The 27457-nt window shown below is 39.3% G+C and overlaps 2 protein-coding genes and 1 gene segment (V, D, J or C); 2 read left to right on the forward strand and 1 right to left on the reverse strand.

Moving 5' to 3' along the window:
* Nucleotides 1–4439: 4439 nt before the first annotated feature.
* Nucleotides 4440–6804, forward strand: LOC115578122 (immunoglobulin heavy variable 3-23-like). The segment is given in 3 exon segments: nt 4440–4482; nt 4584–4873; nt 6784–6804. Coding segments are annotated over 3 exon segments (354 nt in total).
* Nucleotides 6805–8330: 1526 nt separating this feature from the next.
* On the reverse strand, nt 8331–12637 carry LOC115578125 (uncharacterized). Its single transcript, XM_030410971.1, has 7 exons — nt 12506–12637; nt 11090–11316; nt 10109–10260; nt 9687–9861; nt 9313–9539; nt 8944–9154; nt 8331–8651 (listed from the first exon to the last, which is right to left on the reverse strand). Exons 2-7 carry the CDS (start codon nt 11304–11306, stop codon nt 8530–8532), a joined length of 1104 nt encoding a protein of 367 aa, XP_030266831.1. The 5' UTR covers nt 11307–11316; nt 12506–12637; the 3' UTR covers nt 8331–8529.
* Nucleotides 12638–12654: 17 nt separating this feature from the next.
* LOC115578123 (uncharacterized) lies at nt 12655–25101 on the forward strand. 13 transcript variants are annotated; one of them, XM_030410957.1, is made up of 13 exons: nt 12655–12911; nt 12989–13040; nt 13729–13791; nt 13938–14000; nt 14183–14245; nt 14392–14454; nt 20639–20701; nt 20847–20909; nt 21412–21474; nt 21621–21683; nt 21849–21911; nt 22077–22139; nt 22434–25101. In XM_030410957.1, the coding sequence occupies exons 1-13, from the start codon at nt 12814–12816 to the stop codon at nt 24654–24656; spliced, it is 3003 nt and encodes a 1000-aa protein (XP_030266817.1). In that variant the 5' UTR covers nt 12655–12813; the 3' UTR covers nt 24657–25101. The 13 variants fall into 13 exon arrangements, with proteins under 13 accessions (XP_030266817.1, XP_030266820.1, XP_030266819.1 ...); XM_030410960.1 differs by lacking the exon at nt 21412–21474; XM_030410959.1 differs by lacking the exon at nt 14392–14454.
* The last annotated feature ends 2356 nt before the right edge of the window (nt 25102–27457 follow it).

Here is a 27457-nt window from a genome sequence, read left to right on the forward strand (position 1 = left end):
TAAAACATTTCTACAAATTCAGAGACAATAATGTCCTATCTGTGTTGTCATTGATATTAACTGACAGTAGAGTTGTGATGCTGGAGGATGTAGTGAAGCTCTGTGTTCACAGCATCGTCTTCAGACCTTTTTGCTCTGTAGGCGAACTGTAGGGACTCCATCAGGGGTCAGTGATGGTTTTGAGGTGAGACAGAACAAGGCGCTCAAAGGACTTCATTACCAAAGAGGTCAGAAGTAGATGGAGAGACACAATCAGGACTGGTTTCTTTGCAGGGGTTCTGTTTCTTAAAGAGTCTGTTGACATCCCTCTTCAGGATGGAGAGAGTTGTCATTGTGGTGTGGGGAGAGGGTGCAGAGGTGGGCCATGGTGGAAAAGAAGGTGCTCCTGCCGAGGTCGGGGAGGGGGAGATCCTGGGCTGGAGCTCATGAAGGGTGTCACAGGGATGGTGGGGGCTGTAGGTTTATAGTTTGTGATCTTCCTGAGTCTACTCCAGACAGTAGCAGCAGAGTCATTGGCTGAGAACTGATGTTGGAGTTTCTCAGAGTACTGTCATTTAGCTTCTCTCACCACCTTGCTAAACTTGTACTTTGACTCTTTAAAACTGTCTTGTCCCCACTCCTAAATGCTTCTTCAACCTTTATTGTTATAACTTCAGCCACTGTTATAGCTCACCCTGGTGCGTGATGGTACAACGCAGTCCTCACAGAAGCTGATGTATGACGTTACAGTCTCTGGGTTTTCAGCTGATGAAAAATGATTCCACAGCAGAAGAAGAATGCTGATCACTGTCATATTGTTGCACCAGCCAATGTGGATGTAAAAACAGATTCCCTTGAAGGAAAGAGTCATGTACAATAAACAATCATTCACCAGTTTCACCAAACAGTAACTGCGATCCAAGTCAAATCCAGTTACTCCCTGTGAGGTGGAGTCAATGCAAAACTCAGATGTCTTCCTCCTCTACTTATCTGACTGCAGAGAGGATGACAGAGAACAGTGGACACACAGTTTAACATGATGGACTATAGGACAGGACTGCTGCTTTTAACTGTCTGCTGGGCAGGTGAACATCTACACTGATCTTAAATTTTAGATAACGTTTATCTGTGCTGCCAAGCCAATGACACGCATATGTTTTTGTCTCAACAGGTGTTGGTGGTCAGACTCTGACAGATCTGAACCAGTGGTTAAAAGGCCTGGAGAATCTCACAGATTGACCTGTACAGCCTCTGGATTCACATTCAGTAGCTATGAGATGCACTGGATCAGACAGGCTCCTGGAAAAGGACTAGAGTGGGTTGCTTATATCAGTAGTGGTGGTAGCACCCAATACTACTATGAGTCAGTCAAAGGCCGGTTTACCATCTCCAGAGACAACAGCAGACAGCAGGTGTATCTGCAGATGAACAGTCTGAAGACTGAAGATTCTGCTGTTTATTATTGTGCTCGAGAGACACAGTGACTGGAGTTGGTTGAGCAGCTGTACAAAAACCTACAGAACTCATCTTTACTGGGCTGAAGGAGCCAAGCATAAAGTATTTTATATCATACATTTCATTAAGCCATTAAAATAAATGTTGCCACTTTCAGTCAAGTAATTAAGGGATCATGTATTCTTTATTCAGATGTATTCTCATTAATACACTAAGCTGAATTACTGCATTAGATACAGCTTTAGTCCGCTGAGGATTTGGTCACTTTATTCAAAAGGTTAATGCATTTCAGTCAGGGATATCATGAACCAAGATAAATGAAATAATTTGAGTCTTGAAGGATAAGATATTAATCTCTCCCTTTTAAAGATTATCAGAGAAATAAAGATCCCATAAATAGTTTGTGTCCTCTGTTATTCTAATATACTAATATACTATTCTAAAATAATGTTAGTTTCTTTTATAAAATCACTAGAGGGCAGTCAGTGACACGTTTGTCTCTCCTCTGTTACTTAAAGGAGACTCTGTGTTCTCATTAATATTAACTGACTGACTCTCAACACTCAGATGTAGTTTTTTGCATTTTGTCTCACAGGTTTCAGTTCCTGAGCAGCTGTTTTCCTCTTGAGGCTCCAAGTTTCTCTGTATGTCTTCAAACATCTGCTGACACTGAAATGAATAAAAATATGTCATGCCAACCAGCAGCATCAGACAGAAGTTTTCCATCATTTATGGTTCATGTAATATTCACAGTAAGAATAGTTGTGATAATCATTTACAGTTGTTTCATTTCTGTAAAAACAGGGACATTTTCAAAATGTTCCAGTTGAGTGTGTAATGAAATGAAAATATCATGTGTAAAGCAGAGGTGATTTCCTTGCATGTTTTCACTCTGCAGATATAATAACAGTCAACAGACTCTTCTATTGGCTTCAGTCAGACCAACATTGATGCTTCATATGTTTGATTCTATGCAAACTCAGTGAGCTTCCTTGTTACTCAGCTATAAAAACTTCCCATCAGGCCGTCAGTGGAGTTCACAACACGTCACTTTCAACATCAACCATGTTTTCTGTAGCTCTGCTGCTGCTGTTGGCAGCTGGATGTGAGTCTCTCTGGATTTGTCAAAGTCAACAGTTATTCTTTTGCAGTTTAACTTGATCATTTGTGACAAAACAGTTTGCTTTTTTAACAGGTATGAAGTGTGAACGGTTGACACAGCCAGCCTCTGTGACTGTGCAGCCAGGTCAACGTCTGACCATCACCTGTCAGGTCTCTTATTCTGTTAGCAGCTACTGGACAGCTTGGATCAGACAGCCTGCAGGGAAAGGACTGGAGTGGATTATAAGAGGAGGTGTTGGATGAACCACACGCATCAAAGATTCCCTGAAGAACAAGTTCAGTATCGATTTCGACTCTTCCAGTAAAACGGTGACTCTAAATGTACAGAATGTGCAGTCTGAAGACACTGCTGTTTATTACTGTGCCAGAGAGCCACAGTGAGAGACAATAATAGGAAAGTCATACAAAAACTACTTCCTCTATTTACCTCCACTGGAAACATTCAATTGTCTCATTTTTGTGAGTAACTGTTAGTCATGAAAGTTCAGAGTTGTGACTCAATATTGAATTCTTATCCAAACTGAAATATAAAATTTAAAATCGAATTGCAAATTTGTCACACAAAAAGTCATGAAAAGAATCTTGTTTGGTTGTCCAAGATCTTCCAAGAAACATCTGAAATTAAAAGATTTACAACTTTGAAAATATATACTGCATGTTAGGAAAGTAAAAGTCATGTTTAAGGAGCATTCTCTCTCTCTCCTAAGTCTTTAATGCATATAGGATAAACTAATTTCATGATGAAAAAGGTGAGTAAATGCAGCCGTATCTTTTACTGAATCAAGTTTTATTTCAGTTGTCTTGTTTCACATCAGATGTTATTGCTGTTTGTCCACTTATTCATAAAGATGAACAACATTTACCTTTTTGTTTCAGATTTATCGAGGCTCTTGATGTCTAAATGGGTTTGTCTTTCTTGCTGTGTCAAAAACATGAATGTTCATAAATTGTTTCCACTAATAATTACATTCTTTTACCATATATAAAACTGTGAAGGACTTTGTGTCATTCAGTTATTACACATTTGAGTGTCCTGTTTCTGGCTTCTACATACTCCCACAAGCTCAGTTTATAGAGAAAAACAAAATATCTTAACACAGTTAAGTGAAAGAGTCACAGATTTACATAATTATATTAACAACTGACTGAGGTCCAAACAGTCATGGTCTGTAACCAATGTATCCCTTTTTTAAGGGGTCGTTGCTGGAGCCAATCCCAGCTGTCTCCGGGCAAAGGCAGGGTACACCCTGGACAACTAACCAGCTCAATTCAGGACCCTCAGGAGCATGTTGGGGTTGACATGCAGCTCTACTCAGCCTGGGGGAGCCGGGATTTGAACCAGCAACCTTCCGATCACTAGCTGACCCACTCTACCTGCTGAGCTACAGCAATCCCCTCAGAAAAATAGTGCATTGAAAAAATAAATGAGGGCATGTGTGAATAAAATCCCTCAGGTTACCATTTGTTTTTGGTGTCAAAGAAGAATTATGGAGCATCACTCATCTTGAATTACAAAATAAGAGAATCTCTATCCCATAACTGTTTGACTTGTAGGCTCAGACAAAAATCAAAAACACCCACATAAACACAATCACAAAATCTGCTTAGTAACATTTTTCAAAATGTGCTTTCTTGCTGAGAGTCAGAAGATCAGTGTTGTTCTTATATGTATATAAAATGTCATCTTCATTCCCTGAATAATGTAGATGGTGACACAAATCAGGGTCTTGACAATAGTGACGGGATAGTTACATCTTCTTTTATATCCTGTCCTTATTTATGCAAAGTGAACTTCCTCACAGTCTGCTATAAAGACTTGATATCATGCTGTCAGCTGCAGCAGAAGAAGAGAAGCTCCCATCAGATCACCTTCAATACCAACCATGTTCTCTGTAGCTCTGCTGCTGCTGCTGGCTGCTGGATCCTGTGAGTCTCACTGAGGCAGAGACACTGACAGTATGATCACAGCACACTGACTGTTCACTGTTATTACACTCATTCAATATTCAACATGTTTTCCTCCACAGGTGTGAAGTGTGAACAGTTAACACAGCCAGCCTCTGTGACTGTGCAGCCAGGTCAACGTCTGACCATCACCTGTCAGGTCTCTTATTCTGTTAGCGACTATGCTACAGCTTGGATCAGACAGCCTGCAGGGAAAGGACTGGAGTGGATTATATTTGGAGGTGTTGGATGGACCACACGCATCAAAGATTCCCTGAAGAACAAGTTCAGTATCGATTTAGACTCTTCCAGGAACACAGTAACTCTAAATGGACAGAATGTGCAGTCTGAAGACACTGCTGTGTATTACTGTGCCAGAAGAGACACAGTGAGAGACAATAACAGGAGAGTCATACAAAAACTACTTCCTCTATTTACACCACTGGAAACATTCACTTGTCTCAGTATCACGCTTTTTGAGTAACTGTCAGTCAGGAAATTCAGAGTTGTGACTCAATATTGAATTCTTATTTTATCTAAACTGAAATGTTTGATATTAAATTCAATTCCAAATTTGTTTGGCCGTCCAAGATCTCCCAAGAAACTTCTGAAGTTAAGACAATGTACAACTTTTAAAAAGTTATTAGATGAATAAAAGTCATGTTAAGGAGCATTAAAGTTTTTTTAATTAAAACTTTTCTGCCCCATTTTACAGTTCTTACACTTCTTATTACTAGTCTAACCTTTAATTTAGATCTAAATTAGATCACAAATATATTGATAGTTTAAGACATCAAATTGTATGTGCTTTCAAGTCTTTAATGCATATAAGATAAACTAATTTCATGATGATAAAAGAGAGTAAATGCAGCAGTATCTTTTATTGAATCAAGTCTTATGCCCTCAGTTGTATTGTTTTATATCAGGTATTACAGTTTCACCCATTTCTGTCATTGCTGTTTGTCCATTGATTCATGAACATGAACAACATTTACATTTTTGTTTGATTCTGACACATTGTTTTTATTGAAATAACAAAACACAGTCAAGCAGATTCTGCGTCAAACACTCGACAGATTGCAGTCTGTCATGACTGTAGATCTGTTTGTTGTGTTCTTGTCTGGTTTTGTCTTGTGGTTTCTTGTATTTGATTTCCATGTCTTTGTATCTTGTCTTGTGTCTTGTTTTTCCATGCCCTCATGTGTCCTTTAAGTTCTCCTGTGTATTTTCCTGTGTTCTTCCCTCTGGCTCCCTTGTCTATTGCTTTGTTCCCTTCATGTTCTCATGTGCTCCTCCCCTTCGTTGTCTCACCTGTTGGTCCACCTCACCTGTTCCTCGTCTTGTCATCAGTGTCTGTGTATTTAGTCTCTGTGTTCCCTTCACTCCTTGTCTGGTCATTGTTCTTGTCAGCCTCTTTCTGTGTCCATGCTCCAGTTCTTGTACCTGCTCCTGTCTGTTCCATGTTCCCCCACGGTATGTGTTTTTGGATTTGGGTTTTGCCTTTTGATTTGAACTTTGTGCTATTTGGTTTGTACTTTGTCTTGCCTTTTTTGGTTGCTACTTTGCCTTGCTTTCTTTTGATACTTTGTCTGTTGACAACTTTTAATTAATAAAGCTCGCCGTTTGTTTTTCCCCTGATTTTGCCTCTTGTCCCCTGTTTAACTGCATTTGGGTCCACCTCCTCTATCCTGAGTTTTCCCCTCTAAAACCCCAACCCTGACACAGTCAGATAATCAGCAAACTTCAGTCCAGAACAAGATTCCAAACATTTATCTAAGAAAATGGGTTCTTTAGTTTAATTTATTGAGAATGAACTGTGTCCTTCTGGCAATCGTCATACAAAAAGAAAAAAAATATGAGAAAGTAAAAAAGACATAGCAGTCGGGACTGAATCCCCCTAAATGTATTTAAAGTAACAGTTTATACATTTTATATTTAGGAATAGAAATAAGAGAAACACTGTGAATAATAGTCCATCAGCCTGACAAACAAAGTAATAAATATGGTCAACCCCCCCCCCCCCCCCCCCCCCCCACACACACACACACACACACACACAGGAGGAGTCAATGCAAAACTCAGATGTCTTCCTCCTCTACTTATCTGACTGCAGAGAGGATGACAGAGAACAGTGAACACACAGTTTAACATGATGGACTATAGGACAGGACTGCTGCTGTTAACTGTCTGCTGGGCAGGTGAACATATACACTGATTTCTATTTCAAATATTTCCATTGTTGTTGGGAACGTAACTAAATGTGGATCTTTTTTGCCTTGACAGGTGTTGATGGTCAGACTCTGACAGAATCTGAACCAGTGGTTAAAAGGCCTGGAGAATCTCACAGATTGACCTGTACACCCTCTGGATTCACATTCAGTGACTATGAGATGGCCTGGATCAGACAGGCTCCTGGAAAAGGACTGGAGTGGGTTGCCTGCCCATATGGAAAAGAAATAGAAAAAACTTATGAGACTTTCCCATAGCCTCTAATAGTAAATGTTTATGTTTTATATGTATTGTATGTCTTATAAGACTTATATGTCTCATACTATGATTTACTCATGAAAGTGGCCACTTTTGCATTTTTCTCATACAACATAATTATAAGAATTAAAAATGAATCAAGTAAACATTACATATATTGTTTATAAGGAATGCGCATGGCAAATTATGTTTTCCATATGTGTACAATATAATGTTTGTACTTTTTAATTACATGTCTTAGTTATAAAGACATGTGCTTTTTTTATATAAATATATTATATTATATATATGATTTTTGTGTGTAAAGTGCATTTAATTTAAAGGTAAACTATGCTTTATTTATATGTTTTTTATAAGACTGTCATATGTCAGTCCATTAAAATCACCATATCAGTATAAAAACATATACTTTTTATATATGAATATATAAATCATATATAGATTTTTTGTATGTTAATGTCATGTAAACTATGCTTTTTTATGTTTTTTTAAACTAGATTCTTATATGTCTGGCAATGCAAATTTCCATTACAGTATAACAAATATATGCTTTTTATGTATTAATTTATGACATTTCATACATGTTTCTGTAGTCAAAAACATATGAATCACATATTAAAATGACAGGACTTCATATGTTCCTATACTGATACTGTCTTGGATGAAACAAGTTTAAAACTGGCAAGACGTGGTTTGCCTGGTCATCGCACAGAACAACTAATTTCACCATATAGTGATATAAATGCAGTCTGTATAGATCTGTTATGTTGAAAACATGTCTTTATTAACAGTGGAACATTGCTGGGATTACAGTGCCGACAGCAGTAAACAAACAGCAGTAAACTCTAATCTTAGGAAAGATCGTGTTTTCAAAGATATTCTTTGAATGAACTAGTGGCAAGATAGAAATATGACTCTCAATTAGTTATGATATTTAACACGTGTCATGCCTGCATACATACATGAAGAGCAAATGCTTATTCTACTACTACTACTAATATGGGAACAGTGTCACCCTAAACTAATTGTTGTCATTACAAACAGGTGTACACATCTAACTGATTTGCCTCTTCACATCCAAAGAAAGGAAAAACAGGGCTTAAAGGGAAATCAATTTTACCTCTATCTATCCGAGGTTAGGGATATAATGTTAAAAAAAATCTGCAGTTGTTGAGGATGTTCTCTGTGTCTCTGGTGCGCAGCTGCAAAATCTGTTGTTCTGCCTCCAGTGATGTCAAATGACGGTGCTGGCTGTCATTCAGAGCTGCGCCTCAGAGACAGCGAACATCTGCAACAACTGCAGGCGTTTTTCACACTCGACCCTAACCCAGATAGAGCTAAGGTTGAACCTTGGCAAAGATCTCTGAGCAAATGCTAGTACTGCCTACTGTTTAGCATGCTTCACTAAACAAGCACTAAGCAGTGCGTAGTATGGTTAAAGTGCCACACATGCTTCCAGCAGACAGTAGTCAGTACCAGTATTTGCTCAGGGCCAAGGCCTATGTGATACACTTGTGTAAAACTTACAGCAAACAAAACAGTTTAATGGAGAGCTGCGGACACAGCAACGTTTTTACTTTTTGACCGGAGCTCCGTAATCTTGGCGTTGATCGTGCTTCCAATGCTGGAGAGCTGGGTCCCTGGCCACCTCTCAAGAGTTGCACCTACATATAAACAAAAACAAACAAAAACAAGAATGCAAAAGCTTAGTACAGTAGGATGAAATCAGACACAAAAGCAGAGACTATTGGGGAAACACCTATTGAATCTGAGGTGTATATACGTATGTAGATATAGGCTATATAATTAACTGTATATATTGTTTTAATCTATTTTCATTCCAAATTCAATTATCTGTATATTTGTACTGTGTATGAAGGGGTTACAGTTCATTTTGTTTTGCAACCCTGTGTTGTAAAATGACAAATATATGACCATGAAAACCTGAAAACGTACTGTAAATGGCATCCAATTTATTTTTGTCCAGCGGTAGACGAGCATCTCCTCTGCCTCGTTTGTTGCCCCGAAGATTGCTCACTAGCAGTACTTCTACCGGGAAGACTGCGGTGAGCAGATGTCTTACAAATACTGAGGCCGAATTTGCATTGAGGGCATAGGCCCATGCCAGTCTCTCAACCATGACTCCGGTCCCAGGATGGATCTCAACCTGTTTAGACAAGGACACAAGGTAAGCATTTAAAGTTAGAAAATGTATGATTTGTTCAGCCCAACAGATTTTAGACATAAAAGCAGATTAGATCTGCCATAATCATTAAAAGGTCTATTTTATGTGGTGTATTTATTTATTCTTTATAAAACAATTACCTTAGAAGACTGGGAGACAGTCAGTGATGGAGTGACAGATGCAGACCTGGAACTGGACACCGTAGATCTGGGTACGGACAGCAGTGAAGTGGCAGATGGACAACTGGACCCGGACTGCGGAGAACCTGGGAGGACCAGCGGTGGTGTGTTAAGCTCCAACCTGGATCTCTCAGGAGATGCAGCCGAATCAATTATATTCCTCATGCTCTGTAGGAGTCCTGGCACATCTAGACATAGTATATCAAAAAAAACAATTAGTTATCAACCCTCTTCTTTAGGCCAAACTAGCCTACAACACAGTCAATTCAGCCTACAGTCATTTAGAAAAAAAGTGTAATAGTTGTCTAATGGTTAAATTATTGATATCATGATACCTCGAAGAACCATCTCCTTCAATTTAGCATTTTCTGCTTTTAGGTCCTTGATCTCCTGCTTTAATTCAACTGCAGTCTTCCTCTGATTGTTATGATTATCTGGAGAAGGCTGTGATTGACCATATTGCTTAAGAAACTCGTCTGCGGGGTCTGTCCTCGTGGGAACCTTTGACCTCTGGGTGTCAAGAGAAAAAAATAGAATCATCAGATAGAAAACCAAAAGACAAACATGGTTTACGCTGGAGTTGACCAGCCATACTGTACAACAGAATCAACATCAAGAATCAGTAATCTTTACATATTTTCTTTTCTAGCTAGATGTAATGCCTATTACACAGTAGTGCCAACCCCTTACACATTCTTTTTACGTTACCACTGGGAAATATGGTCAATACACAGGAGCTAAAGTAAATTCACATCACCTTAACTTGCAATGACTGAGTCTCAGTATCGGTTGAGCCTTCCGAATCATCCCCATATTTTTGGGGGGCCACTGACACCCTCTTTGCCAGCTCTGCAGGTTCGTCTTCCTTTAGCAGTGAGTTAAGTTTACGAGTTGTCTCAAAACGAGTGGCTAAAGAAGGAAAGAAAAAGACATACCCTAGTTATACTCAAATGGCAGATCACTTTTTCATAACACTAATACTGAAAATATACTTCAAGATGGTGATGTTTGCTCCTATGTGCATTTCATTTGAAGGGGTTATGCAATAGGCAAACATGACACCTGACACAATCATACGTTACCATTCAAAAAGGTTTGTTCCACCTGGTGTCAACAGTCAAAGTATTATTATGTCACCTTCAATGTCAAATTGACAGAGGCCATGTCAAGTGACATGATTGTCAGTTGATATACTGATATGTTAGGACACTTTCAGCAAAACAACACAGTACTTGTGTTTGTGTAGAGCACAATGGGTATAACTAAGGAATCAACCATGTATTAGTTGTGCTTATGCATTAACTTTTAGTCAGGTTAACTTGTAGATGATTGCATGTTTCTGAAACAAGTTTTCACTGCCAACTAACAACTTTCTTGCATTTGTAGTTCGGTATACATGATGAAATGGTGACAAAACTGTTACAACAAAAGTATGAGCTCTGTTTGACCAAATTACATTTTAAAACATGGGTTGACTTCTTTGAATGTTTGAAGTTTGTACTTAAACAGTTTTATTGCTGTGGACACATTCCACCAATAACATTCCAAATCCATTTATCATTTATACAACACAACAAATGCGAGAAAGTCTTCTGTCAACTGGCAATGAAAGTTAACACATGAGCTAAAACAGGCTGAATCTCGCCCTATTCATGTTTGAACAACTAACAAATTCTTTTGAAATGCTGTAAATTAAAGAGGACAATCTGCAATCAAAGCCATAGTAACTCTATCTTACCACTAACAAAGATGACGATGCCTCTGTAGTGAGGCCACCCTCCTCGTTGTTTCTTCCCATGGCGCCATTCAATGACAGTTGAATAGTTGGAAATGGGATTCCCATCGTGGTCCATCTTGGAATCATCATACCCCCTTATGGCATCAGTTTTTATCTCGCTGAGCTTTCCAAAATCCTCCCCTTCACTCCACTGCACCACGGCAAACTTCCTCTCCATGTGTCCTTAGCTTAGCAATCAATAAATAGAGTAGACAGAAAATATGAATAACCTTAACAGCCTTTTTTGGACAAAAAAAAACTTCAGGTATCTGCAGGTTTAGGCTAGTTATATTAAAGTTTTTTTGATGCCACTCAGAATTAAATTTAAGACAAATGTCATTATATATCGTGATATACCATTCTGTTATCTAAATTGATAACACCAAGCACATATTAACCATAATTTCTACCTTAATTTGATCTGAAATATTTGAAGGAATTTAACTGAAAATTGCATTTTTGGTTTTAAACCACACTTTACATTACCACGCAGATAAATGTGACATAAATCTTAATTTCACATAGGTGAGCACATATTGTGATGTACAGTATATTGATATTGAAAAGTCCTGATGATTATTGTGATTTTTACTTCTTTCATACAGCCCAGCCCTATCTGAAAGGAGCCTCCACAGCCTACAACCAACCAGAGAGGGTCAAGTGGGTCTGGTGTTTGCTATAACAGACAATAGAGAGCTGCAGGAAACACATCACTGGCTACAAGATGTTCTTGATTATGGTTACTTTGGCCAGAGGCTGTGCAACCAGATATAGTATATATATAATATAAATAATTATTCTATTTACTGATCGGGATAAGTTACATTTTAAGTTTAGGATCAAAAACAAATGTTCTGTTATATTGCAGCAAATAGAAAATTATGTATTATATGCTTAGAATGATAAGCCTACCCATTGTAATCTATTCATTTCCCATGATTCTGTCTTGTAAATTGAAAATTCCATTGGAAAAATGAATCTAGATAACAGCTGAACAGTCCCGATCACTTGCAACCTTAACGTTTAATTATAATTTTCGCTCTCCAATGACAGAATATTGTAATCCTTGGTTAGTTAACGTAACTTTATCTATTCCTGCAAACATAATGAGGGTTTTAGGTTTCATTTGTGTTATTAGCCTATCATAGAAATCCTATTAGAGCTAATTTATGTTAACATTATGTTACGTTACCTTCCAAAATGCGCCACTTTGGGTAATGTTAACGGTTAAGGTTAAAGTTAGCTAAGTGACTGTTAAATTAGCTAGCTAAATGAACGCTGAAAATGAATTAACTTTAGCCAGACAGAAAATCAACTGTTACATGAATAAGTCGAATTTAAGCAAACACATTTAAAAACATACGTTAATTCACATACCTCTAAATTCACCCAACTGCGTAGAAGCAAAATCTGGGTGGCCGCCGTCAAGTACCGCCGTTCGTCTTCATTCAAAGATGTACCGTTGGTTTGGGAGGTCTCGCGAGATCTCGCACAGTGTCCCTTCCCGGGCACCGTACAATCCCGCCACTGAATGTATAGATACCGGAAGCTTGCGAGCGGTAAAACTGGTTACGGCGTGTTTAGGTTATAGCATGGATGCTGAGGACATTTGCGTGAGATAGCGTTGCTTGCCCAGTCTAGTTGACTAACGTTAGCTACGTTACAAGACAGTTACAGTAATAGCTATGTCGAAAAGAAAACACAACGTTACTCTCAACACGAAAGAAAAAGATTGGTTGAGAGAAAACGTTCCAAGACGTACTTTGACAAGATGGAAAAAAAGGTTTGTGCTACGTTTATTTTTTTAATGCTGGTGTAATTAATAATTACAGTTAACGTTACTGTCGACTGTTTCCTTAGGAAAATCAACAGAACTTTGACTGACATTGAAAAACACACTGCTCAACGACATGTAAGTGCAGCCCGGTTCTTGTCCTCTCGGTTTTAGGAGCTTAAGGTATACATTTCAACAGTTATGTAACTTTATAAGATATTATTTTACTTATAGCCTGCCATACACAATATCATTCAAGCCCTGACATGTGTGGACATACTGCAACAGTTGCGAATCTGAAAGGATAATGTTAGCTTCACCAAAATGTGCACAGCTGGCATAGGTGTTTTTCATGTTGTTTATTTATAATGTACCTGGTGTTTACAGACCTTAAGGCTGATGTACCATCATGTTGAAACGATCGGTAACGTTACAGCATTTACAGCAACTACTGTTAGTCAGCTCTATTCACCTCGTAAAGTGAATTCAGTAAAATTCAAAAGGCTTTACTTGCATGAACGTTTTAACAACAATGTTGCCAAACAAAGCATCAAAATACAAGTTGTCTAATATTTGGACAGTACACAATAACCGTAATATGAACATTCATACAAGATTAAGATTGATATGTATTGCATACAGTATCATATAGATGTATGCATGAATGTATATTTGAGTTGAACTTGTTACAGTAAATATTCTCTCTCTTTCTCTCACTAACCTTACAATATTATTGTAACAAGGACTATCTCTGTGTCTCCTGCCCTTACCCCATCTCTCCCCCTTTTTATCTTTTTGATTAATAATAGACTTGTGTTCTTTTTAGGAAATTGATGAAGGTGCCAGCCAAAGCGAAGAGCAGAGAGCAGAGCCTTTCACATTAACACAGGTGAGACAAAACTACAGTATTATACAATGCTCTCTCTCTCTCTCCTCTCTCAAACTACAGCTACTATATCTGTCTCCTCCCATACCCCATCTCTCTCCCTCCTTTTTTTATATTTTTGATGAATAATGGACTTGTGTTCTTTTTAGGAAATTGATGAAGATGCCAGCCAAAGCGAAGAGCAGAGAGCAGAGCCTTTCACATCAACACAGGTGAGACAAAACTACAGTATTAAACAATGTTCTCTCTCTCTCTCTCTCTCTCTCTCTCTCTCTCTCTCTCGCACACACACACACTCTTAAACTACAGCTACTATATCTGTCTCCTCCTATACCCCATGTCTCTCCCTCCTTTTTTATATTTTTGATGAATAATGGACTTGTGTTCTTTTTAGGAAATTGATGAGGATGCCAGCCAAAGCGAAGAGCAGAGAGCAGAGCCTTTCACATTAACACAGGTGAGACAAAACTACAGTATTATACAATGCTCTCTCTCTCTCTCCTCTCTCAAACTACAGCGACTATATCTGTCTCCTCCCATACCCCATCTCTCTCCCTCCTTTTTTTATATTTTTGATGAATAATGGACTTGTGTTCTTTTTAGGAAATTGATGAAGATGCCAGCCAAAGCGAAGAGCAGAGAGCAGAGCCTTTCACATCAACACAGGTGAGACAAAACTACAGTATTAAACAATGTTCTCTCTCTCTCTCTCTCTCTCTCTCTCTCTCTCTCTCTCTCTCGCACACACACACACTCTTAAACTACAGCTACTATATCTGTCTCCTCCTATACCCCATGTCTCTCCCTCCTTTTTTATATTTTTTTTTTTGATCAAGGTCTTTTTTATTTTGCTTTTACAGTTTACAATTAACACAGGTCCAACAGAGCAGGACAAGAAAAATAAATCCCCCATTCCCAGCCCATCCCCTTCTCCCTCAGACACCAGACCTAGAGTATTATCAACGTATGATACAGAGTTCAAGACATTGAGTTCACATAGCCAGACATGAAGAAGAAAAAAGTAAAAAAGTGAAAAAAAAAAAAAGTCAGATAAATGAAATAAGTTATCTAAATGACTGAGGGCAGCATTAGGGGTTTACAGTGTTAAGTTATCAGCCTCCATATCTTCAACAAACATTAGGAAAGGCTGCCAGATATTATAAAATGTTCTAGTAGACCCCCTGATTGTGTATCTGATCTTCTCCAACTTGATATGGTGCATAGTTTCCCTGATCCAGTGACTGTATGTTGGAGGTGCTGGGTCTTTCCATTTCAATAATATCAGTCTCCTAGCCAGCAGAGTGCAGAAAGCCAGCATAGTTCTTTCCCACATCTCAAGAGGGGGGCCCGCCTGAGCTACACCAAAAAGTGCAATGAGTGGAGTCGGCGCAAGCACTTTCCCAAAAATCTTAGAGAAGGTTTCAAATATGGACTGCCAGAAAGTGCCCAGCTTCGGACATGCCCAGAACATGTGTAACAAAGTAGCTGGGTCCCGACGGCATCGATCACAAGTGGGGTCTATGTCAGCTTTGATCTTAGAAAGTCTGACTTTAGACCAGTGCAAACGGTGTACTACTTTGAATTGAATAACAGCATGTCTGAGACAGATGGAGGAAGAGAAAATTCCCTGTATTATTTTGTGCCAGGTGTCATCTGCAATTGTTTCATTTAAATCAGTCTCCCATTTGTTTTTAAGGAGGTCTAGAGGTGTCATGTTATGAGAATACAAAATCTTGTATATTGTGCTAATAGTTTGCTTTCTTACTAGCTTACAATCAAAAATTGAGTCTAAGAGGCTAGTTGGGGGACATAATGGAAAACATTCTAGGTTTGAGAATGCAAAATTCCGAAGCTGTAAGTATCTATAGAAGTGTGATTTGGGAATATGATATTTTTGTACCAACTGCTCAAAGGAGGCGAAATTACTGTCAATATACAGATCGGACAGTGAAATAATACCTCTTCTGGACCATCCATTAAAGACATCATCTATCAATGATGGGGCAAACATATGATTTTTTGCGATTGGTGTGGCCTGAGAAAGATCTGTCAGCGAGAAGGATCTTCTAAACTGGTTCCAGATCTTGACCGAATGTAAAACAACCGGGTTAGAAGTAAAGTCAGTGATGGACTGTGTAAACGGCAGCTTAGAACATAGTAAGGCTCTTAAAGAAGTGGGGTTTACAGATGCCCTCTCCAAATTTAGCCATTCATTGTCCGTATTATCATTATCATTACCCAGCCAATATAACAATACTCTAATGTTGACCGCCCAGTAGTAATACAAGAAGTTGGGAAGCGCCATCCCTCCCCCTGAGCGAGGTCTCTGAAGCACACTTCTCTTTATTCGGGGTGTTTTTTTGTTCCAAATAAAACTTGATATCTGATTGTTCAGTTTGATGAAAAAAGACTTGGTTAAAAAAACCGGAAGACACTGAAATACATATAAAAACTTGGGCAGTATATTCATCTTTACTACATTAATTCTTCCACCCAAAGAGAGAGGCAGGGGATCCCATCGTTCGATATCTTGATTCAAATTTGACAGTAAGGGCTGATAGTTAGCAGCATAAAGCTCTTTATGTTTATCTGTAATCCATATGCCGAGGTATTTAAATTTTTTAGGGCTAATTTTGAAGGGAAGTGAATTTAAGGATGTCTCACTGTTACTAGTACCAACAGGCATCAGCTCGCTTTTCTGAATATTGACCCTGTATCCAGATAATTTGCCAAATTCTGTTAGCAGAACCATTAGCTTAGGAAGACTCGAAAGCGGTTGTGATAAATAAAGTAGCATGTCATCAGCATAAAGTGAGACTTTATGCTCCTCTCCTGCTCGTTGAATTCCTTTGATGTCAGCATTTTGCCTCAGGGCTAGAGCCAGTGGTTCCACTGCGACTGCAAAAAGGAGCGGTGACAGGGGGCATCCCTGTCTTGTACCACGTTTAAGCTCGAAAAAGGGGGACAGATTATTATTAGTACGAACAGCAGCCAATGGAGATGTGTATAACAATCTGATCCATGATATGAACTTCCGGCCGAAACCAAATCTCTCAAGTGTGCTGAAAAGGTAGCCCCACTCCACCCGGTCAAATGCCTTTTCAGCATCCAGTGAGAGAATTACCTCTGACATGCCAGGTGGAGAGGGGCTATAAAGGATGTTAAAAAGGCGTCTAATATTGAAAAAGGGGTAACGATTCTTTATAAAACCTGTTTGGTCAGGTGATATAATTGAAGGAAGAACACCCTCCAGTCGACGCGCCAGAACTTTGGCAAGTACTTTTGCATCAGTGTTTAGTAAAGAAATTGGGCGAAATGAATTGCACTCCAGAGGGTTTTTCCCTTTTTTAAGGATTACTGAGATAACTGCTTGGCGCATGGTCGGAGGTAAGGTCTTAAGTGAGAGTGATTCTTCAAACACTGACAGTAGTAAGGGGGCAAGTTGGTCTGAGAATTTTTTGAAAAAATCTGTCGGATAGCCATCCGGCCCTGGGGACTTGCCGCTTTGCATAGATCTTATCGCAGATATTATCTCCAGAGGCGAGAGGTCCTTCTCTAATGCATCAGCTATGTTTGGGTCCACGGATGGAACATGCAAGGGACTTAAGAAATCCTTTGTCGCTGAGGGTGTTGTCGACAGATCTGATGTGTATAGTGATTGGTAGAAATTTTTAAAACATGAGTTAATTTTGAGGCTATCTGTAGTCTTCAGACCCTGTTCATCATTAATTGCTGGTATAGTCTGATTGGCAGTTCTTTGTCGTAACTGATGAGCGAGAGCTCGGCCAATTTTTTCCCCATGCTCGTAGCACCCGTGTCGCGACTTTGAGAGGAGGTATTCAGCCTGCTGTGTTGATAAGATATCAAATTCAGTCTGCAAAGATAGACGCCTTTTCATTATGTCAGCAGATAGTTGATGACTGTATAATGTATCTAGCTCCATTATCTGATCTGTTAGTTCTTTAAGGCGTGCTGTGTTTGTTTTTGTTTTATTCGCACAGTAAGAAATGATCTGGCCCCGTAGGTATGCCTTTAGAGACTCCCATATGGTTGAACAAGACATTCCTGGCGTTTGATTAATGTCAAGAAATAGTTTTATTTCAGATGAAATAAAATTGATAAAAGGTTCTTCTGATAGGAGAAGAGGATTAAGTCTCCAAGGACGGTAGCCATACTGTGTGTTAGGAATGCGGATTTTTATGGTTAAAGGACCATGATCTGAAATGACTATGGCTTCATAATCACACTTAGTTACAGAGGAGAGAAGTCTTTTATCAAGGAAAAAATTATCTATACGAGAGTAACTCTTATGGACTGGGGAGTAAAAGGAGTATGCTCTAGAAGTGGGGTTACGGAACCGCCACACATCCGCTACACCGTATGTTTCAAGAAAAAGCTGGATAGTGCGTGCTGATTTAGACAAAGAGATCTTTTTGGAGGAGCTGCGATCTAAGGCCGGGGACAGTACACAATTTATATCGCCACCAAGGATAAGGTGGTGTGACGTCAGGTCTGGTAAGCGAGAAAAAAAGCTTGAGAAGAATGCTGGATTGTCCCAGTTTGGTGCATAAATGTTGGCCAGGATGACTGGAAGTGAGAAAAGTTGCCCCGTCACAATAATGTAGCGCCCTGCAGGATCTGAGTCAACGTTAGTCATTGTAAATGGTATATTTTTATCAATTAGGATGGCTGCCCCCCTAGTCTTTGAGCGGAAATTAGAGTGGTAAACCTGTCCTGACCATCCTCTCTTTATTTGAAACAGGTCTGTTGTGCGCAAGTGCGTCTCTTGAAGAAATGCAATATCGGTTTTCAATCGTTTTAGGTGTGTAAATACCTTTTTACGCTTAACTGGGTGATTTAGTGACTTTACGTTCCAGCTCACAAAGTTGACTGAGAGTCCCTGCTGCCCTCTGGTTGAAGTAGGATCAGTCATAACCTACTGAGTACAAGATGTTATGTAATGAAATTTCACATCTGGCTAAGCAAACTGAAAGAAAGAAAGATATAGAAAAAATAAATCCAAGATTTGAGCAAGTCTGGTATAATCCCTCCCCCCCATCCCATTCAACACCTGGGAAAACAAGGTGAACATGGTACCCCTCAAGAACAAATCCACACATAAGTGTTTGTGGTGGGGAACTCTGCAGAGCCTGCCGTTCAGGCCCCCGTCAAACACCTCAAAAGGACCAATCCAGTGCACTGCCACCATAGCACTTTAAGGCCTTCTATGCATTCAAGTAGGAAAAGAAGAGAGAGAAAAAAGAAAAAGAAAACAAAAAACTACTCAACAGGCTATTCAACACCGCATCTCTTATGGAGTCAATTAGTAGTTAGAAGGCATTAGAAATTCAACACTGTAGATTAGCCACAACATATAATATTAGGTTTACAAAACTTTACACAATAAGGCAATTTCCAAGCAACAAAACACTATTTGGCCCAAGAGTACAGGTGATCAGCAATGACAAAAAAGGAAAAAGGGAGAGAGAAAGGGTCCTTTGGTCAAGCCTTTGGTTCATTTTGAATATTGACCCTTTTGCACAATATAAGGTGGTGAAACTGTAACAGTCCCTCAGAGTGGCAACAACGACATCAGTCCACTGGGTACAGCCAGCTTGGTTATCTCTCCATGAATGTAAAAAGATATAAAATAATATTGTCAGAGTAGGTGGAATCTGAGGTTGAACAGTCAAACAGTCTCACTCACGCTACTCTGCTGCAGGAACGATGTGGCTCTTAACGTAGGTCATCGCTTTTTCTGCGTCGGTGAATTCCTTTACTTCTCCGTGATGAGTGACACGGAGACGGGCTGGGAAGAGTATACCAAACCGGACAGTCGGATGGTTGTGGAGTAGCTTTCGAACCTCGGTGAACGCAGCTCTGGCTTTGGCGACTTTTGAAGTGTAGTCCGGAAAAATAGCAACTGTCTCTCCGTTGTACCGAAGTGGAGCACGGGTGCGCGCCCGGCTCAGCACCTCGACACAGTCTTGGAAGTAGTGGAGTTTGGCTACGATTACTCGCGGTTTCTCACCAGGTTTTCTTGGAGCCAGACTTCTGTGTGAGCGGTCGACGAGCACATCTTTATCCAGCTGTAGTACTTCTCGCAGCAGCTTCGAGACCGATGTCGTGGAGCTCGATCCGGCCGTCTCAGGGACCCCCAGTATTCTGATGTTGCACCGCCGCGCTCTCCCTTCCATGTCCTCACACTTGTCTCGGAGCTCTGCCACCTCCATCTTCAGATTATTTACCGTGCTCTGTAAAGTCACCACCTCGTCTGACCATGTTGACATTCCGGTCTCCATGTCCTGGATTGTGGTTTTCATTTGGTCGATCTCGGAATTAATCGCCGCCATGTTGTTTTTTATTTCTGCTTTTACTGCCTGCAACTCACTTTTAAGGAAGTCGAAATCTTCAGCAAGTGCACATCGCATTTCTGATTTTATCACCGCCGAAATTTCAGTTTTCAGTGAGAGAAGAATCTCCGTTTTCAGGGACTCGGTGTCCATCTTTGTTGTAGTTGACCCTGGCGAAGACGTTTTTGCCGGGGTGGCAGTAGCAGTGTGGCTCGAGGCGGTGTCGGGCCTATTGTTCGCTGAACCAGTGTACTTGAATTTGCGCAGATTCGTCGCCATTCACTCAAACGAAGGCCGTCACCCGGCTTCGGAAATATTTTCAAAACAGACTGGTCGATGCCACAGTGCGCAGCGCGGTTGTTAACTTAAGATAAAAAAGTAAAAAGAAGATGCTCGACGGGAGCCCAAACAAAACACGTCTTACTCCATCGCCAGCTCAACAGCGCCCCCCTCCTTTTTTATATTTTTGATGAATAATGGACTTGTGTTCTTTTTAGGAAATTGATGAGGATGCCAGCCAAAGCGAAGAGCAGAGAGCAGAGCCTTTCACATTAACACAGGTGAGACAAAACTACAGTATTATACAATGCTCTCTCTCTCTCTCCTCTCTCAAACTACAGCTACTATATCTGTCTCCTCCATACCCCATCTCTCTCTCTCCTTTTTTTATATTTTTGATGAATAATGGACTTGTGTTCTTTTTAGGAAATTGATGAAGATGCCAGCCAAAGCGAAGAGCAGAGAGCAGAGCCTTTCACATCAACACAGGTGAGACAAAACTACAGTATTAAACAATGTTCTCTCTCTCTCTCTCTCTCTCTCTCTCTCTCTCTCTCTCTCTCTCTCTCTCTCTCTCTCTCTCTCTCTCTCTCTCTCTCTCTCTCTCTCTCTCTCTCTCTCTCTCTCTCTCGCACACACACACACTCTTAAACTACAGCTACTATATCTGTCTCCTCCTATACCCCATGTCTCTCCCTCCTTTTTTATATTTTTGATGAATAATGGACTTGTGTTCTTTTTAGGAAATTGATTGAGGATGCCAGCCAAAGCGAAGAGCAGAGAGCAGAGCCTTTCACATTAACACAGGTGAGACAAAAACTACAGTATTAAACAATGTTCTCTCTCTCTCTCTCTCTCTCTCTCTCTCTCTCTCTCTCTCGCACACACACACACTCTTAAACTACAGCTACTATATCTGTCTCCTCCTATACCCATGTCTCTCCCTCCTTTTTTATATTTTTGATGAATAATGGACTTGTGTTCTTTTTAGGAAATTGATGAGGATGCCAGCCAAAGCGAAGAGCAGAGAGCAGAGCCTTTCACATTAACACAGGTGAGACAAAACTACAGTATTATACAATGCTCTCTCTCTCTCTCCTCTCTCAAACTACAGCTACTATATCTGTCTCCTCCCATACCCCATGTCTCTCCCTCCTTTTTTTATATTTTTGATGAATAATGGACTTGTGTTCTTTTTAGGAAATTGATGAGGATGCCAGCCAAAGCGAAGAGCAGAGAGCAGAGCCTTTCACATCAACACAGGTGAGACAAAACTACAGTATTAAACACTGTTCTCTCTCCCTCCCTCTCTCTCTCGCACACACCCCTCTCTCAAACTACAGCTACTATATCTGTCACCTCCCATACCCCATCCCTCTCCCTCTTTATCTTATCTTATTGATAAATAATGGATTTGTGTTCTTTTAGGAAATTGATGAAGATCCCAGCCAAAGCGAAGAGCAGAGAGCAGAGCCTTTCACATCAACACAGGTGAGACAAAACTACAGTATTAAACACTGTTCTCTCTCCCTCCCTCTCTCTCTCGCACACACCCTCTCTCAAACTACAGCTACTATATCTGTCACCTCCCATACCCCATCCCTCTCCCTCTTTATCTTATCTTATTGATAAATAATGGATTTGTGTTCTTTTTAGGAAATTGATGAAGATCCCAGCCAAAGCGAAGAGCAGAGAGCAGAGCCTTTCACATCAACACAGGTGAGACAAAACTACAGTGCACACATTTATGAAGTTTATTACATAATTTGGTATGAAAATAAAGTATCACAAGACAACCAATGCAATAACAACATTCACACATTCATTTCCGCAGTTCATGTAAGTGTACCGACACTTTCTGTCCTTCCTCTTTTTTGATTCTTCATGTGTTGTGAATTCCATTAAATTTTTTTGTGCTAAGTGCTGTACACCAAAACAAGGTTATGTAGTGGAAAAATAAAAACACAGAACCTGATAAGTTTTAATAAAACGCTTCTTTTTCTGAAATTTTAGGACAATGTACCTCAAGCAATAGATGATGTCCACACCCAAGGACTAACGGAAGAGCAAAGTTGCATCTCGATTCTCTCCTTTGCATTGAGACACAACACTACAGGTGTATTGATGGAAGACCTGCTGAAACTTTTAAAGTTACATTCTGCTGGGACAAGTGCAATTCCAGCAAGCAAGTATTTTTTGGGGAAACCATTAGCTGGTATTGTAGATCAATTTGAACACCATCATTACTGCAGCGTATGTACTAAGTACCTTGGCACTTCACAGTCACAAGAAGAAACACTTACATGCGTGTCATGTTCCTCATCCATAACAGTAAAAGCCAGTTTACACGAAGGACATTTCTTTATCAGTATTCCATTAAAGGGCCAACTGAAAGATATTCTTGAGAATCAGGGTATGCATGATCTCTGTTTTCCTGCTGATGACAGTAGTAGAGAAGTAATAAATGATATATGTGATGGCACCTTATATCAGGCCTTGCAGTCAAACAGTGAAGTGGATTTCCTTTCCCTTACATTTAATTGTGATGGTGTACCAGTCTTTCAGTCCTCTAAATTTAGTATTTGGCCAATACTGTGTTGTGTTAATGAGATACCCCCTCAGTGCAGAGATAAGCATGTACTTTTATGTGCTTTGTGGTTCGGTTCCAAAAAGCCAGACATGACCTGTTTCTTCAAACCATTTGTGGAGGAATGTGCCAATCTTTCAAAAACTGGTTTTAAGTGGCATCATCCTATTGATCAGTCATGGAGAAATGTGAAGGTGCACCCATTGTGCTGTGTGTGTGATGCAGTAGCAAGGCCTTTACTACAGAATTTTAAGCAATTTAATGGTGAATATGGCTGTGGAGTCTGCCTTCACCCTGGGGTGCAAATGAGGAAAGGACAAGGAAACTCAAGAGTTTACACATGTTCAGCTGAAAAACCAAGTGACAGAAATCACAAAACCACAGTAGAAATAGGACAAATTGCTGAAAGAGAAGGGAAGACTATATTGGGCATAAAGGGCCCATCTGCTATTGTAGATTTAGCAAAGTTTGATCTAATCAATGGGATGGTCCCTGACTATATGCACTGTGTGTTGCTTGGCGTGTGTAGACAAATGGCGACTTTATGGATCGATTCTAAGAGCTATTCTGAGCCATGGTACATTGGCACACAAACAGCAATCATGGACAGACACCTCTTGTCTATAAAACCACCAGGTATTGTTGCTCGAGTTCCAAGATCTCTCACTGAACGCAAGTTCTGGAAAGCCCACGAGTGGCAACACTGGCTTCTGTATTATAGCTTGCCAGTTCTGAAAGGCATACTTCCACAGAAGTATCACTCTCATTGGGCGTTACTGATAGAGGGCATAAGCATTCTGTTGGGATCTGAATTAAGTACAGAGCAGATAAATCACGCCCATGACGCATTAGTGTACTTTGTTGGAGGTGTGCAAGCGCTGTATGGGGAAGAGCACATGACATTCAATGTTCATTCACTTCTGCATTTAAGCCAAAGTGTTGTGCATTGGGGTCCATTGTGGGCCCACTCAGCCTTTATGTTTGAAGCTTTCAATGGATACCTACTGAAACAAGTAAAAAGTAGTCAAGCTGTACCACAACAAATATGCAAACGAGTGATGTTGTCCCGTGCTTTTCCCCGTTTAGCAAAACAATTCCTAACAAATGCACCAGCAGAGGTTAAAGATTTCTGTAATGAAATGAGAACCGAAAAGCATCATGTCAAGAAGTTTGCAAAGTTTGCTGAGGTGACTGCCCTTGGTCCACCAAATGTAAGATTAATATCTGTTGGTGATCAAGCTGCCCTCCACACAGTGAAACAGGTTCCCACAAACTATGTGGTGAATTACTACAAGAGAATTGCTGTAAATGCAGAAGTTGTACATGGTCATACCTACAGCAAAACAAAACAAAGAAACAACTCTATTGTGCTTTTGAAGGATGGGAGTATTTTTAGAGTCTCCCACTTTATTGACATTGGTGATCAGTGTTTATATGCCATAGGGAACTATGGTAAATGCACAGTGCAGAAGTTAGCCAGAGGTTCTCTTATCAAAACTCCACTGAGCTACATGTCAACGGTGCACTTTCCCACAGGCTTTCACAAAGCCATAAACACTACTCAGGTAGTTGGACCATGTATGTATATTCAGTGTCCACAATCCAGCTCGTTTGTGTGTCGGCTGCTGAAGACATATTATTGTAAATGAATGATTGTGAACTAAATGTGAAGATGGTCACCTATTAATTTAGGGTCGCTGAGCTGGAAAGTAACTAATTGCTATTACTGTTACTGTAATTGAGTGTAATTGTACTGTGACTGAACTGTACGTTCTTTAACTTTAAGGTGAGAAACACAAATCTATTACCAATGTAACTATGATGAAATGGCATATATCAGAATGACAAATACATTTATTCTTCTTTGATACCTTTGCAATGCATGTCATCAACTTGTATGTATTTCAATGTAACGTCCAAAAAGAGACAAGTGCAAAACAACTTAAAGTTGCATCTTAATCAACTTGGGTCAGTTGGGTCATGTAAAAAGAAAAAAAATCCATTGCCACTTTTCTGAATTTTAAGTAAATATGCAACTTGTGTAATGTCATTTGCTAATTTTGTGAAAAATTAAAATCTTTCTACAGCAAGAAAGGAGGGAGTGGTTTTTTTAATCTCATTTTTATTTTGCTTGATATTGAATACACAATTTTGAAAATTTGCTGCATACAGAACTTTAAAAGAAAATCTGTGCGAATAAAAATGTGTTTTGCCTATTTTATTGGATAAAATGTATCATAAAATTCAAAATAACAACAAATATTCCCCATGTGATCATTTTCGGAAAATTAATAATTTGAGACAGAAGAAGGTGTGAGCTAAAAACCTGGGTTTGGGAAGTGTCATAAAATGTTTAAAAAAAATACCCAAAACTCATTTGGTCATCTAATGTAATTTTCATTGTAATTTTATAAGAAGATTGTTATTTTTTTTATTTGTATGTTTCATATATGTGGCATCTTACATATGTCTTGTAAGGTTTTAATACAACACTTGCAAGCTTTTGGTTTCACTAATGATTGCCCAACTCATATAAGTTTGATATTACACATATCTACTAAGGATATTGTATGTGGATCTACTGTCATATATAGTACTTATAGGTTCCCAAATTATATAAGTTTGATTTTACACAAATTTACTAAGGATCTTGTTCTTGGTTTGACTGTCATATATATTACTTACAAGTTTCAGACAAAACACGTAAAAACTTAGCAAAATGTATCTATATCTTTTCCATATGGGGTGTTTCAATCACGTATTAGTCTTTCTGCATTTTAAGCTTTGAGACACCCGTCAGTTAGTTTCAGATAATGGATGCCGTGATGCTAAAGGGAATGAGTGATTACAGCGATGTATCTTGACTTCAACTGCCATCAACTAAATTGACAAATACAGCACGTTTGATATGCCAAGATGTCACCTAAATATCTCCCAAAGGTTAGGTTAACCGTCTTAACCTCAGGAAAATGTCACGAAGCTCTGCTCTGTTCTAAATTAGAGTCCTTAATGGGGGAAAGGCTGCATCCAGAAGAGACAGTAATCTTTTTATGGAGGAAGTTGTATGTCAAGTATGTCATTCGATGACCGACACAACACCGCCAAACATCCCTTTTGTGCTGTTATTGAAAGACCACAAAAGTCAACTGCTTGGATTTATAAATGACATTAAGTATTAAATCTCAGTAGGAGAAAAAAATTTAGTTGTTACAATTTGAACGGATTCCCAACTACGCCCTTGATTAAAACACACGGTGACATTTTAATTTCAGTTAGATTCAGACACACACGCACACACACTACTGGGTTATATGGTTTGTGTGCATATCTGCAAGGACATTCTACAATAAAACCTTTTTTTCTTTCAGGAGACTGTACTTATTTTGTATCTTAGTACTTTACGTCATACCGCCATTCTTCTCCAACATTGCAGTGCAGACTGCCCATCCATTTGTACATTTAAGCCATTATCTAGACAAGGTCAGTGCACATCTAGAGTGTCTTCTGCCCTCCCTTATTTTTTCTCTTTCTTGCACAGAGCATCCCTCTTCAATGCACAAAATAGAGAGGACATCACATTTAACCTAAAAGATTAAGATTATTAGTGATCTATTGCGAGTGAACAGTGTTAACGCCACTTTATCAGATTCAGACCATCTGTGTAATATAGTAATCTCACCCTTTTTGGCTTTCCTCAAAATTGGCAGTTGTATAATGACAAAATTTGCACATTTAAGCAATATGCCACCTTGACACAATATGGAGGAGTACATGTTAGGAGAAGAAACAGCAACACGTTCTTTCTGAGTGCTATAAACTGCTGTGCTCCCTTGCCAAGGAATCTATTGAAAAAAAACAAATATGTACTAGGAAGAGCCTTCAAAATTGCTCTGATTAATGATGACTGCAATTGTCGACTTGTAGAATGTAGTGTGACGCACGTTCGCTTTACAAACTACATGATCATCAGTGTCAACTCTACAGTATACATTATCATTATCTCAGGGCTTTTTTTTCATCCCTAGCGTTGTTGAAATACTTTTTTTATTTTTACAGTACACTTTGTATATTGTCATATTTGTATATATATATTTTTTTAGCAGTTTTGATCACTGTGTAGGTGTTTATAACTAGCGAGGTTAGCCTCTCAGGTAGCCTTGCCATTTAGATTCATCACCTTTTTCTCTGATTTGTGATTCGAATCCCTTATCCAGCAATGACGTCCGAGCTTTACTTATCACTTTTGACAGCCCTTCCATTTATTTGTGCAACACGTAATTTTAGTTAATGCCTTAATGTTTAAAACATACATTCTTACATATTGAACCTTTAGTATGTGGTAACATGTCTTCCCTTGGGACGGTTGTCTGCAGTGTCAAATATAGAAACCTTAAAATCACGTGCCACAGCCGGCTGGATATACATAGGTTGAATAACAGTGCATCAAACT

The sequence above is a fragment of the Sparus aurata genome, unplaced genomic scaffold (genome assembly GCF_900880675.1).
Source record: "Sparus aurata unplaced genomic scaffold, fSpaAur1.1, whole genome shotgun sequence".
In the NCBI taxonomy this organism is placed as follows: domain Eukaryota; kingdom Metazoa; phylum Chordata; class Actinopteri; order Spariformes; family Sparidae; genus Sparus; species Sparus aurata.